Source organism: Seriola aureovittata, chromosome 23 (assembly GCF_021018895.1).
Source record: "Seriola aureovittata isolate HTS-2021-v1 ecotype China chromosome 23, ASM2101889v1, whole genome shotgun sequence".
NCBI classification, from domain to species: domain Eukaryota; kingdom Metazoa; phylum Chordata; class Actinopteri; order Carangiformes; family Carangidae; genus Seriola; species Seriola aureovittata.
Window position 1 is genome coordinate 4,597,728 of NC_079386.1, and position 14,713 is coordinate 4,612,440.

At 39.8% G+C, this 14,713-nt stretch overlaps 2 protein-coding genes across 2 annotated transcripts; one reads left to right on the forward strand and one right to left on the reverse strand.

Annotated features, from left to right (window-relative positions):
* Positions 1-1,224: 1,224 nt before the first annotated feature.
* Positions 1,225-2,473, reverse strand: tifa (TRAF interacting protein with forkhead associated domain). The gene is made up of 2 exons (XM_056369633.1): positions 2,293-2,473; positions 1,225-2,167 (listed from the first exon to the last, which is right to left on the reverse strand). Exon 2 carries the CDS (start codon positions 2,107-2,109, stop codon positions 1,522-1,524), a length of 588 nt encoding a protein of 195 aa, XP_056225608.1. The 5' UTR covers positions 2,110-2,167; positions 2,293-2,473; the 3' UTR covers positions 1,225-1,521.
* Positions 2,474-3,092: 619 nt separating this feature from the next.
* Positions 3,093-7,136, forward strand: rbm4.3 (RNA binding motif protein 4.3). The gene is made up of 4 exons (XM_056369632.1): positions 3,093-3,440; positions 3,936-4,360; positions 4,476-5,127; positions 5,523-7,136. The coding sequence occupies exons 2-3, from the start codon at positions 3,952-3,954 to the stop codon at positions 5,105-5,107; spliced, it is 1,041 nt and encodes a 346-aa protein (XP_056225607.1). The 5' UTR covers positions 3,093-3,440; positions 3,936-3,951; the 3' UTR covers positions 5,108-5,127; positions 5,523-7,136.
* Positions 7,137-14,713: the final 7,577 nt, after the last annotated feature.

The following is a 14,713-nucleotide window of genomic DNA, read 5'->3' on the forward strand; positions in this document are numbered from 1 at the left end:
GGTAGGACAGGTATCCAGCCACAGATGGACAGATATTATAGTGGCTCTACTAGTCAGAAGGCGACAACGCAATATAATCTGAATTACACAATATAAAACTGAAAGTAAATCCCCCACAAATACCAAAGAATAGGTGTAATTTTCTCTATTTCTGTTTTAGTTTTGTTTGGTCACAGGTTATTTCAGTTTAAATAAAGTTCTGTTGAAGCACAGTCCCTTCCTGCTGGGATGGAGTTTCAGGAAACCAGAGTTGGTGGTACTGTCTTGACCAGCGGTGGTTATCAGGTCTGCTGCATGAAAGTGATCACATTCCAAACATTTATGGCTGCTGCGATGTGACACTGTAATCTTGTTTTATGGTCATACACTGTCTCACCTTTGTATCGGTGTTTGCTGTTTTTGTCTGTGTAGAGGACATAATAAACATGCCTGCTCTAAAAAGAAATAAAATGAATCTTTACTCAAGTACCTCAGAACAATTTTGAGGTATTTATAATTAGGTATTTCGGTCTTACTTTATACTTATACACCAATACATTATAGATGGAAATATACTTTTTATTCTACATTATTTTGTTATTATTATATAATATACATTATATTGTTACATTATTATGAAAACATTAATCCGGAGTGTATTATCAGCTCATATAAAGTGGTTACAATTAGCTCTACCTGAACTAGAAATAATATTTAAATACTCCTTACAGATTACTTTATCAGTACCAATAACACTTACATATTACATAATAATACATTACTCTGAAAGAGACCAGAATGCAAAAGGGGTACTTTTGCATTCTGGCATACTACTTTTGAAGCATTAAGTATATTTTAGTGATAATACTAAAAATTGTATAATAATATATAACTATAAATTTTACTTGTAATGGAGTCATTTTACATTATTGTATTGATACTTTTACCACTGAATGAAACTGCAAAAAAAAGTGCATCCATTCCTAAGAAACTGATGCCAAGAAGAGAAGTGATTTTTTTTTTTGTCTACCTCAGCTACTCACTGTAACCTGAGCTCAAAATGAAGAGCAGAGCTGTTTTATCTCAAGAAAATCTGGAACAACCTGTTTCTAAAAGACGAAATGTTACACCAGTTTTTTTTGTATATGGGAACGGCTGTATGAATGAATACCATAAGCATCTTGTGACTGTGAGATGAGAGCTATGGCTGAGTATTTAACAACAACATTCACAAAAACATGTTACTGAAAACAATTTAATGTGTGAGATGAAAATGTAGAAACCAATACATTTAAGACCTCATAGCATTTGCACTTACAAAGTAAGAGTTATTAAGGTCACAGCTTTTTTTTTTTTAATAATATAGACATGAAAGTAATATATATATAGGATACAAAACAATGATGATTTCACATTATAAACAGGGATTTTTAACTAAGCCTGTATGAACTCTAATGTAACAACTACAGGGCATTTTGCGTTGCCTTCAATTGCAAGTCAATAAAAAAAAAAGTATAAAAGCAGGTCACAACATTTGGTTGGTTATGACTGACACATGAGAGTCTCGTCAGTCTCCAGGGGGCCAAGTGCTATGAGCTCAGATGGGAGACCATTCATCACACAAGCACCCGTGTCCGTGACAGGTGTCATAGTAGGCACACACATGCCTGTCTCCCTTGACGGAGGCACAGCTAGCATCTCAAACTCCACCTCAAAGCTCCCCTTGGCCTCGCCGGACTCACGGATGATCAGGATTTCATACTCTCCGAACCGGATCAGGGCCTTGTTAGGGAGATCCATCCTCTCCAGGTAGCCCAGAGCTGAGCTGTTCACAGACAGTCGTCCCCTCTGGCTCAGGTTCTGGACGGTGAACAGCATGTCTGGGCCCTGGGGTGTGCGGTAGGCGTGGAGGGCCAGCTGTTTTCGGGACACCCGAGGGTCGACAAGGGTGTAGGTGCAGGTCTGGCTGTCACGGCCCAGCCTCAGAGGGTCATCTGCTGAGTGTCTGCTCCTCTTCCCCAGGGGAAGCAATCCATAAAGACTCTTGCTATTCTGCTGAGGGTGGTAAAGCTTGATCTGGAGACAAGTCAGGAGATCCTCCTCTGTCTCCATTGTTTGAGACACACTCATGGTGAAAAAATATTCCTGATGATATCAGTAACGGGTACACCCTCTGTGAAGAAAGGCTCTAGGAACAGAAAAACACATTGGGAATACAGTTAAATGAGGTGGATGAAATTACCAGTCAGTCAAACAAAAAGTAAAGTAATACAACACCATATAAATTCCTACTGTTAAATGTTTGTGCCTTACCTGTATGTTGATGTTTATAATTTGCAGATACAGATGCTTTTAATCCATCAACAGAATCAAATGATACCAATTGTAAGTTCTCAAACTAACGGTGTTGCTGCTGACGATGAAAACAGGAAGACTTTCACCAGAAATTCTTGCAAGCTGTTTTCTTCTCTCCAGAGTTTCGTCACCGTCATAAGACCCAGTAGTAACAATGCTGCCTTCAAGTGCAAATTCAGACTTTTGTCAATTTCGGAAGAGATCGGCAAAGTCTGGCTTTGCAGATCATTTAAGTTGCTTCTTTCTTTTTTATACCATTGTAAACTTATTATAGTTGTGTTTTATACTTTTAGACAATAAGAGCAGGCTGGAGATCCTGCCTTTCCTAAAATTTGGGAGGTTCAATAGGCACATTTCACAGTTTGTGCCAGTAGTCCTACAATAATAATGATAATAAAAAAAAATAAAAAAACGCAACTTAATCAGTGCTTTGATTCAATGTTCATTTTTTCAACTTTTCTAATGAAATCTTTCATGGGTGGATCGCTGTTCTCTTATATACAATTTTATGATGAGCACCTGAACGAAGCAGCCCTGGAAATTCCTGATGATGCAACGAAAGCGTAAAATGTGTGCAACTTGAAAAAGACACGAAGTCGCTACATGGTGTCAAGTTAATAACCTACCCTGCATTATCTACAACCAGTAGTTCGTCAACAACAAATCTCTTTAGTTCCCTGCCCAGTGGTTTTTTTTGACCAAACTTGGACAGGGAGGAACTGGAAGAGGATTTCGGGAAGGCCAGGACAAACCATGACATGTCACCCTTTTTTAAACGTTATCAAATATACAGGGTCATTACATGAATATATAATATACAGTCACCACAGGATGGAAAGTATGTCAACGAATTATTTTTGTAGACATAAAACAAAGCGCACACGGTAGATAAACGTTTGTTATTATCCATTGCACTACGGAGAGCACTGCTCCCCCTGACCAGTGGGTGGCGGTGTGGTGGTGACCCTGAACAGCACACACGAAGAAGAAGAAGAAGAAGGCAGAGGGCAAAAACCGGCTAGGCAAAAACGAAACGGAAGCTGGTCAGAGGAAATCTCCCTCGAAAGGGGTTTGAATTCTTTGTAGTGGCCGCTTGGTAAAAAAAGGTAACCTATTTTCACGCTGGTGTCTTAGTATTTACTATTCAACGCATTTTAAAATCTTGAAATATCTACTTATCTTTGATTGTTCGCCGTTTCGCTGCTTTGCGCTTGGACTGCGGTGCTTTGTGTAGGCCTATTAGCGTGGCTTGGCTAGCGAGCTAACCGTAGCTAACAGCTAGCACAAGCTAATTCGTAAAAAATAAGACCTAATTTCCCCATAGAAGCGTTTAAATGATACAAAACAGGGTATATATGTTCTAATGTTAAAATGCGTTCGATAATTTATTTTTAAAAAGTTGACTTGCTGCGTTAGTTTAACTGTCGTCAGCCATTTTGCAGTGAACGGGCCCGTTTAATTCGTAGCTATGAGAGAGCAAAGGCTTTAGGCCTACTATTAAACGTTATAAAAAAAGGTAAACACTATTCATTTTAATTGAACGTTTTGTTTTCTTTCTCCACCCCTGCTTATCCCGTTTTCTCTAAATTGCCTTGGAACAGGTCTTTAAAAAAAAAAATGGTGAAAATTTTTGTGGGAAATCTGCCCCGGGAGGCAGACCAGGATGAAATCAAGGCACTCTTTACACAGTACGGCACAGTCACAGAATGTGCCATCATCAAGAACTACGCCTTCGTCCACATGGATGACCGAAAGGCCGCCACCAAAGCCATCAAAAATCTGCACCTCTACAAGCTCCATGGCACACCAATCAACGTGGAGGCCAGCCACGGGAAGAACCAGGGCTCAGTCAAACTGCATGTAGCGAATGTAGAGAAGGGATCTGATGAGGAGCTCCGTGCTCTCTTTGAAGAGTATGGCACAGTCACAGAGTGTGCTGTTGTCAAGAATTTTGCTTTTGTACATATGTCCAACTCTGATGAGGCCATGGATGCCATCAAAGGACTAGACAACACAGAATTCCAAGGTAAGAAAGTGCCATCATGTAAAATAAGTAGTTGTGAAGCGTGTGTGGTTGTTTTAAACCTGATTATGTAATATGTGTTTTTTTTTTCCTTATCTGTAATTTCGTTTGTATTTAGGAAAACGCATCCATGTCCAGATTTCCAAGAGCCGTCCCAGACATGACGAACGGGATGACTACCCCCCTCCTCCCCCAGACAGAGGTGGCTACTGGCCTCCACGCTATCCAGGAGAGAGGCACGAGCCTCCCCCACCCAGCTACCTGAGAGGCCGTCTCAGCCATATACCCCCAGGTTACCCAGCCCCCCCTCTGCCACCCCCTCCCCCTAGACGAGCTGTTTATCCCGACCGTCCCTATGAGGGTGAGAGGGACAGATATGGCGTGGTAGATTACTATGAGAAGTACAGAGCTCGTCCGTATGGCATCGCCTCCTATGAGGATCAACGTGCTGGCGCCCCTCCTCCTCCCCCTCCCCCCTCAGCCGTCGTCCGAGACCGTCTAATGACCTCGCCGCTTGACCCGTATGAGCGTCGCCCCCTCCCACCTCCCCCGTCCTCGTACTACGCCCGAGATCGCAGCCCCCTCAGGAGAGCGCCTAGCACGCCAATGCCCCCCGCCAGTAATGGTTACTCCTATGAGCGCTCCCGACTCTCTCCGGTCTCCCGGGTCCCGGCATACGGAGTTCCACGTGCCAGGGACCCCTACGCAGACCGGCTGCCCCCGCCACCGCCTGCACGCTACGCTTATTAAGCAAGGCCCGGCATGTGAAGGTGAGAATAGGTCTGAGGTAGATTGGTGTTAATATCTTTTCTGAAATTGCCCTTCGTCCCATAAAGGCAGAGGCAGCTTGTGACCTGCTCCGAACGCTCTAGATCTTGTGGGGAAAACAAGGTTTGAAAAAGCATGCGTACAGTGGTACTCAACAGTTTGTAAATTCGTTGATAATGCACAGCTGTGCACTTACTTGGATTTCAGCTAATACCAGTTTAAATATGTGGCATAATCCGACAAAGGCAGACTGCCCAGTCTGGGATCTCTGACTGAAGAACGGTTCTCGAGATACAGAACTCGTAAAAAACTAAACATTTAGGTAATTACGATGGAACAACGTGCTTTGTATCAACAGTTGCAGACAGTTCATTTGTGTCATTTGCTCTTTTTTCAGGATCGTCGTCCGACTGCGTCGCCGCTCGCCGCCGCCTCCTGATGCACGTGACACTATCCACTTCCTGTCTGCGGCAGAGCGCGTTACGTTCCCCTGAGATGCTCACAGGAGGAACTGAATTGCCGACGTCCACGTCTGTTTTTGTTTTTATTATTTTGGGACAACTTTTAATCTCGTATTTTTTTCCCCAGATTGTTTTAGTTTGTCATTGTGCTGTAGTATTTTTAATGCTTGACGTCTGAGTTAGGCGTGTTTTTTTTTTTTTTTTTTTTTTAATTGTACCTTTACGTTTGGATAATTAGTGTTCTGATGTGGTGTGTAACCTTAGAAAGCTGAATCATTTCAGCAGAAGTTTCTAGGCGATACTTGTGACTGTAGATTTAACTGAACTGAATTATGTTTGGTATTAAATCTAGTCTGCACGTTGCTTCCATCATGTTAAACTTTACATCGAAAACTAAACCTCCATGTGGCGTTGCTGTGAAAATTTAAACTGCTAAGACATAGGAGTTTTTACACATTTAGAAAGTAACTGTTAGTAGCACAGTTACCAAAAGGCGTTCACATGTACTTGTCCACTGTTGGATCTTTTTTTTTTTAATAAAACGGATTTGTGCAGTAATGTTGTTCACAGATGTGCTCAAATCATGCCCTGCGCTAAAACACCTCAACAGTGTAACCGCTTGAATAGATTTGAATACTTTCGTAAATACAAAATCATTGATCATGCGTTTTATTTATGATGAAATAACAAACTTGTTAAAATCGTCACGCTGATTAAAGAAACATCTCTTATCTGGCCTTCTCTGAAATACTAAATACAGCTTTTATCATTCATCAGCGTACCTTTTACCTTGCCCCCCCCCCCCCCCCTATTAATGCCAAAACTGAAACTTGCTCCCATTATAGCTGAAGTGAATAAGGGCCACACCCAACAGGTGAGATTTCATAGATGAGACTAGTTACCTTTGAATCTGGGGGGAGATGACATCAAAGGCGACTGGAGATCTTCAGAGTCAACAGGTAAGTCCAGGGCTTTAAGGACTACTGCAACTACTACAGACAGCACATGCTCACATTTAACTGTTTTATAGGTAAATATTACTAGTTATCTACTACAGAGATTTACTTTGATTTTGATTATTTACAGGACCCTGAGTGTTACCTAGTTAAAGTTTGTTTTCCATGCTGTACACAATTATCCTTTCAGCTGTAAATCTGCTGTTCTTGTCAGTGTTTGCTGGGAATTAATTCTGAGCTACATATATAGTTGTCTTTTTTTTTTTTCCTGCACTGCCAGCAAATTGTAGAGCATGTTTGGCTTTGCGGCAAATGTTTTTGGAACAGGAAATTTCAGAGACATTTAGGATAGCTAGGTTTGGTTAGATGACAAGATTTTGACTTGAGGACAGAATCAGAAATTCACTTTGTTTTACAGACATGATGAGCTTGATTAAACCCTTGTAAAGCAGGGAAATAAGTCAATACAATGAAGTTGCCATATTCACTGATTTTACACACAGAATTTTGATGGAGGTGAGAAGTTTACAGTGCTGTGCTTTGTATTGCCATTTTGGATTCTGACCTGCATGAATAAAATATTTAAAACAATAATGTGGACTCACTGTTAACTAATATACTGATACTAAAGCTGTGTAGATGTAGCCGTTTCCCAAATTGCATCATTCCTGATTATAATGAATTACATTCTCTACAATTTAAGGTTTCTTTAGTCTTAACTGCGCAATCCAACTTAGTAGGATGTAACATATCTTTTATCAGAGGGTATGTTTAGCTTTTTTGAAAAGTAACAATTGTTACTGGTGATAATTGGGATTCAGTATGATTATACTGTAGTACTGAGATGATAGAAACTTTTTTTTTTAGTACTTTTGAGTTATGTATAAGTAATGTATAACCTTTATGTTGACTCAGCAAAAATAATTGTATGGAATAAGCATCTGTTAAAGAACTAAAAAAATTATTTAACTATTACACTCCCTATAATTTATAATTAGAATTTGTGCATTTCTCATAAATAACTCTCTTATAAATACCAGCTTACCACAGCAGTTTCCTCATGAGGTTGAGGCTTGGGTTTGTTGTCACTGTACAATCCAGGATTCCACAACAAAGGAACACGTTTTGGTTGGTATCAAAAAGACTGAGGTTTGACACCTAGCTGTGGTTTTCATGATGCTGAGCTCCCCTAGTCTTGTTTTAAAAGGTGAACTTTTTTTTTTCATCACGTTTGTAAATATTTAAATTCTAATAGACAAGAAAAAAATATAAATGACTTATTTTTTTTGGGTGGGAAAGTAGATTTTCCACTGTAGAAATTAAATGCATGCTTTCTATGAAAATGTAATAATGCATTCTTAAGATGATGAATGGCCTCATATTGGTGCATTGATTAGAATTTCAGTGCTTTTTTTTTTGAGTACATCATCAGTGGGTGTAGTTTTCTTTCAGTTTCGTTTTTTCTGAACCTGTACATACCACTAAAGGCCAACAGGGGGAAACATGCTCATAATTCAAAAGTTCCTACTGGTTTGACATATCCAACACCCTGCCAGCTGTGTGGTTGTGCAGTGTGGTCCAGATGTTATGATGTCCCATAAAATACATTAGTTTATTTAAGTAGTATTAGTGTGTTTAACCTTCAGAACCATAATTGTATGCAAAATATAATCACCTGACTCAGACACAGTGAGTATCAAACATGATTTTCACACAGTAAATTAAAATTGCATCTGTAGATATAAAAATCAATGAATGAGTTTATCACTAAAATTGAAAGGTGATCACAATGGATCTAAATTGAGTAATCATCTACTTATTGCTGATCATCACTATATAGTGCTTCAACTCTATAATGTTGGTGAAGATTTCCCCTGATATGTCTCTGCTCAAAAACTCACTGTAAACTTGACAACTAAGTCTCTCAAGTGCTCACACTACAGCGTGGAACAAAATACAAAGATCAATTTCTGTTTTAACAGCTCTAATTACTTTCATATTGCAGTTCAGTTCCCATGGGTGTTGTCAGTTGTGTGACATCACAGTGTATCTGTTAATGCACGGCCATGGTCGTAAACGCAAGTAGACAGACGATGAGAAGATACATAAGGAGATTGGATCTCATTTTAAAAGTGACAAAATCTTACTTGTTTAAAGAAATTTTTGATGGAATAGAATTCTTAAAAAAAAAAAAAAAAAAACATACCCTTTTTGTGTGTGGTTGTGATGCAGAGAGCTGAAGGCCTGTCTTCCTGTGGTTCATACTTCACTTTTAGCACCATTTATCACCACAATGGAAAATAACAAGCAGGGCATCAATGCTTATACATCCTCACTACTGCATATGAGCGCATATCAGCTGTGCTCAGACCACACTGCAGTATCTGTTCCTGTCACACAAGTGATTTGACCCCCTTACTCACACTTACTGCTGCACATCTTAATTTAACTCTCAATATAGAAGACTCTGAACGACCGTCAGTGTCTTCACTGGCTCCGCCTCCATCACTAACCAATCGCGAGCTGGACTAATTCTGTCGGACAGAAGACAATAGAAGCACAAGCAAGCAAGATCTTTATTACAAAAGTAGATTTTTCCTGGTTAACTCATTAACTAATTCAACATCATTGTCCTTTAACGTCACTGTTAATTGCAATTTGGCAAGTAAGGGATTATTCCATCGTACTGACACAAATTTAAATGAACAAAACCAAAGATAGTACCAGCAGCTCTCAAAAGTACCCTTTCTGAAGTTTCCTGTATTTAACAGCCAGACCAATGATGACCATGAGGAATACTGTCACAACAGCAATGATCACAGCCTTCAGCTTTGTTATTCCATCAGGCTCTTCTGCAAGAAAGAGCCAACAGTTTAACTCCCTCATTGAGTAACATTAGAGAACTGAAGAGAAACCATCCAGATGTTTTACATCAACAGTCAATGAAAGAAATATTTAGGAGAATCTTACCTGTACATCTGACTTCGGAGTCAAAAAGAAATGCATCATTGCCTTTGATTAAATATGAGAATAATTGAATTTATTTTCATGAATCAATTAGATTCAGATATACTGTATATTTGAGAAGTTAGTGAAGAAAAACTGTTGTTGTAGTGAAAGGTCTCCTTGGCATGTGGTCTCTCTCTCTCTCATCAATACAGTCTATCAAGATAATTTGTTGTGTGTGAAAGTGACACGAGAAAGTAGCACATCGTAGCTGAAGGCCAGTCTTCCTGTGGTTGAGACTAGGCTGATACAGCTGGGCCTCATGATTTTCATCTCAGCTGTGCTCAGACCACACTGTGCTGTCTCCTGTCTTCCTGTCAAACAGGTGAGGTGCAGCTCCCTCACTCCACCACTGCTGCAGACCTACATCTACTTCAACTCTGAGTAGCATGTACAGTCATGATTGTCCTAACTGGCTCCTCCTACATCTAACATAAATCAGATTCTGTATACAAGGTAACAGCGTTTGGAGGAGCGACAGAGAGAAAGAGAGAGATAGAGAGAGAGACAGAGCGAGAGAGAGAGAGAGAGAGATTAAGAGAGAGCGAAATAAAGGAGCAGGACAGAATTAAAAATACAGCACTACCAAGAATTTGCATGCAAAACTCTTTATTGCAAAATCCGAACTTTTGATGAAGTGATATTAACTTTTACCATTAAGCAGCCGCACAGAATCACATCAGAAGATTAACATGACAAAGCATCAGTTCCACTGTGAATAACATGAGTCTCCACTTCTGTCTCTGACGCAGGTCTCCTGTTTCTTATTGTGGGGAATGCACGCTCAGCGCTGCACCGTTCAGGTCACCAGTCCACATTCTGTCAATAAGAGTCAGATCATTCTTAATTATAGGACTTCATTAACAATATCAGATGATGTCAGAAATCATAAAGAAATCTTAAACATTGAACAAAGAAATAGTCCTGAAATAAAGTGATACTGGCATCGTTTAAACTGTAGACTAAACAAGAGTAAACTGAAAGGAGAGACTCACATTGTTTCTTTTTGGATAAAAGGTCACTGCTGCATAGTCCAGGTCATCTGAACCCTGACTCTGTGTATATAAGGATTTTCAGTCACTCATCTCACATAGGTGTGTGTGTGTCTCTGTGTGTGAGAAAACTACAATATCATTAACTTACAAATGACTTGAAGTGATTGTACTGTCAGAAATTTAAAAAACTTAATAAGCATCACCTTTGTCTGTTCTGGATTCTCTTCTTCAGTATGAGCTACGTGAGAGAAACAATATGTCTTGTCAATTGAGTAAACGCTGTTCAAAAATCTTGCTGATTTTAAAACTTAAAAACAGGATGCGAAAATACCTTTCTGAAGATTTTGTATTATTTTGACAACCAAACCAATGATGACCATAGCGAGGAAAATGGTCAGAGCACCCATGATCACACTCGTTGTCTTTGCAATTCCATCAAACACTTCTACAAAAGAGATTTGATTAATATTAACATTGACAGACACAATGCACAACAGAAATGTTCATGTGAGGCAGGAAGAATTTCAAAAATTGTGATGATCTGAAGAGTCTGTAATCTAAAATTTTACATTATGCTGATAATGTTTCATCAAAATCCTTATTTCGACAAGCACGTATAGGCCACATCAGTCAAACAAGAGTTACTGTAACATATTGATGACATATATGTCCCTATATCAAGAGTGATATTGCTACATATGCGAAGTATAAAGGGATATATTATTATCACATTCATACATCCTCTAGATATATTAATATTATAGTGCATATTTAATATATGGAAATTCAGTATGTAACATTTGCATATGGGAGATTTCTTACCTTGAACCTCTAAATATGTTGCACCGACAATAACCGGGTTTTTGTTTATGCTATATCCGCAGAAATACAGTCCAGAGTCAGATAAATCCACTTGTTTGATTTTGAGAAAGACGGTGGAGATGTTTGACGTCACGTCGAATCTGTCATTTTGAAATCCACCACAGTATGAAGCAGACTCAGAGGGCTTGAATATAGATACAACACAGTGGGGCTTCAGTCGCTTGACCACTCTGAACCAGATCATCTGAGTGGGAGAAGTGGTGTAGTTGGTGCACAGCAGAGTGACTTCCTCACCAGGCTGAACCTCCACGGTGTAAAACTCTGACACTGAGAGAGAGAACCGGCCTGAAAGAGACACACAGCTGATAAAGTTACAGGTACCAAAACAATAACCTTCATGAATTCAGCTATTATTACAGTTGATGTTTTTCTTTATGCCAGTACTTACTGAGGCTGCACAGGAGTAAAACACTTAAAGTCAAAGTAAAGTTCATCATCATGCATATGAGCCTGTCATTGTTGCACTTGATATTTATAACACTAAGCTCCAACAAGGAAGTCTGAAGGCGGGGTGGTTTTCTTAATCTTGCTCATTACCAACCCCAGCCACCCACCCCATCCTCCAAAAAAGCCTTTATGAAGGTTTATCTTTAACTTTAGCTTTAACTTTTAACTCATGTTGTTTGGAACCTCTTTAGTGGAGGGACCAGGATGATACTTGTCACGCCTTGTCAAGTTCTTTCATAAATTTGAAGTCACTTTTTACGCCACACTTTAAGATCCTTGTTGTCTTTCTTATACATTTTAATCAGGGAGGCCAATTTCAGTCATTTGTTTTTAGCATGATAGCTAATTAGCCAACAGGGGCTGAGGCACTACAAATTACCAGCCAAAGCCTAATCAACGTGGCGGGTCCACGTGTTTGAAGTGCCTAGGCTTTCTTTCTGAGAGTGTTATCCACCTGAACCCAACAAATATTACTTGGAAATATGTTTTAATATGTCGACATATTAAAACAGTAAGAAAAGAGAATATCTACTGTAGGCATGCTCAGTTAAAAAAAAAGTATCATACTTTTATACTATATTTACATGACGAAACTGAACTACACACTACATTTTCTCACACTGTTAATACACATGGTTTGGACACAACAGGAAGTTCACAAAAAAAAAAGAAAAAGAAATCAAGCACAAAAATATCTTGCGTATTATTGCGCTCTGGTTTGGAACATGTAGGCTTTTGTTGTGTGTGGTTGTGATGCAGAGAGCTGAAGGCCGAGCTTCCTCTGGTTGAGATCTCGCTCTTGATACAGACAGCTGACGCAACAGTGCGTCAGATCATCAGATCATCAGCTGCGGGTAATATACATTTGTACTCTTCATTGCAAGTAACAAATAATTTGATTCATTGTGTTTTCATGCCTCGCAGCCAGGGCAGAGCTGATGTACTGAGTAGATTTTGGTGGTCAAAGGTCAAAGGTCACACCAAAGTTCGAGCCTTGTGAATGTGATATCTCAAGTGACACCACAAGATCATTTCTTCGGCACAAACATTCACTTGGACTCCAGGATGAACTGATCAGATTTTGGTCAAGGTCAAAGTTCAAGGTCACTGTGACCTCATACAACATGTTTTTGACCATAACTCAACAAATTCACACACTAATTATGACACAATTTAACACAAATGTCTAAAAGGATAAAATGATGAAGTGATGACATTTCATATCCAAAAGTTCAAAGGTCAACTTCACTGTGACATCATAATGTTCTGCAAAAACACTTCTGGCTATTATTCAATGCTGTACCTCTGGAAGGGGAGAGTGTGACCGTTTTTTCCTGCAACCTGGCTGCTTGATGGAGGCGTACAACCACGTGGTGTTAATTCAAGTTAATGTAGACATTTGTAGAACTAGAGACATGAAATGATCAAATGAGGTGCAGTGACTTTGTCTGACTGATCTCCATCTTTGCTGCAGCATGGTGTCTTCAAATGCTGCAAAATGTCTGAGATATTGACAAAGTATTGCCAATTGAATTATTATTTGATGTGTGCTGTGGCTGCTGCTTAAATTGTGTCAGTAACACAGTGGAAAAAATAGCATGCAGCTGAAAACCTATAACCAGTTTATAAAATATGAAATTACAAGTTAATACATCAGTTATAATCATCCATCAATATTTTTAAGTACATTTGGTTTCCCTTTGAGCTGCGGTTTCAGTTCCTGTACTGTTTTTCATTCCTACTTTCAAAGGTTTAAAAGTGAAAAGTCTGTTTACACCAGAGTACGTGCATTTGAGGGCTCCAATTTCTGCATCAGTCACTGCGGGTATTGTGGCTATCTATTAAAAAAAAAAGGAAGAAGAGACAGATGGTTGGCTAGGGTGGTTTGAGTTGGTCGCTAGGGAGTATTCTTCCTGCGAGAAAAACCATAACCCAGAAAACACTTCAAATGAAACACCACACCAATAAAACATGACATCACAAACCAAATCACGAAAATCGAAAGGGGAGTGACCTCCCAGCACCCAGACCCTGGACTGGAGACCACCACCAGCCACATAAAGAACCCTTAACTCATCTCTGTCAGGGATAAGTGGGCGTTGCTCTAACCACTCAGCCCTTATTAGCCAATCGCTGCCTTGGGGCACATGTTTAAAGGTGGGTGGTTGCCATCTCAACGCTTTCTGATGCTTAAGGCACACACCTGACTTCCGGGTTTGCTCGCCGCAGGTCTCTCAGCACGGCGTGTGGCAGATAGGGTAGCAGTGGCTACAAAGTTCTGCTCCACATTGCTGGTCTATGCGTATTACAACAAGCGTTTCACCCTCTTGTAGTTTCCCCTTATTGTGGACCCCCCCGGCCCCCTTCGTTTGCGAAGTGAGCCGCTCGCGGATCGCTGTCGGTAGGTGCTCTTTATCTTATCTCTTGCTGCACGTGGAGTAACAGCTGTTTTATGTTGACATTGCCTGCGGTATGAGCCCGATATATTCTGCTCTCCCTCGCAGAGCTGGTGTGTGGGTGTCAAGCCCCTAGCTCCCACTCTTTGGTTTGCACTGTGGTTATTAAAATACATAGCCTTGTTATTCATGATGGGGTCTGAGACCAGTTGACTCAGTGTGGAGCTGCGGCGGCTCACATACAGGAAACGCTGCTGCTTTAATTCTAAAAAAAATGTTTTTTATTTGTTGTTGTCGTTGTTGTTTATAATTTGGTTTTGTTTTTTGTTTTTGTTTTGTATTTTCTAACCCCTTAAGTGATTGTTTAATTTCCTGTGTATTTGAAATCAGTTCTGCTGTTTAGATGCATTAATTGATTAATTAATGTAGGCCTGTGTTTTGCTTT

Coding starts and splice junctions, on each gene's coding strand:
- tifa (XM_056369633.1), bottom strand. CDS start 2,109: ATGAGTGTGTCTCAAACAATGGAGACAGAGGAGGATCTCCTGACTTGT.
- rbm4.3 (XM_056369632.1), top strand. CDS start 3,952: ATGGTGAAAATTTTTGTGGGAAATCTGCCCCGGGAGGCAGACCAGGAT. Junction 4,361..4,475: donor AGACAACACAGAATTCCAAG/GTAAGAAAGTGC, acceptor GTTTGTATTTAG/GAAAACGCATCCATGTCCAG.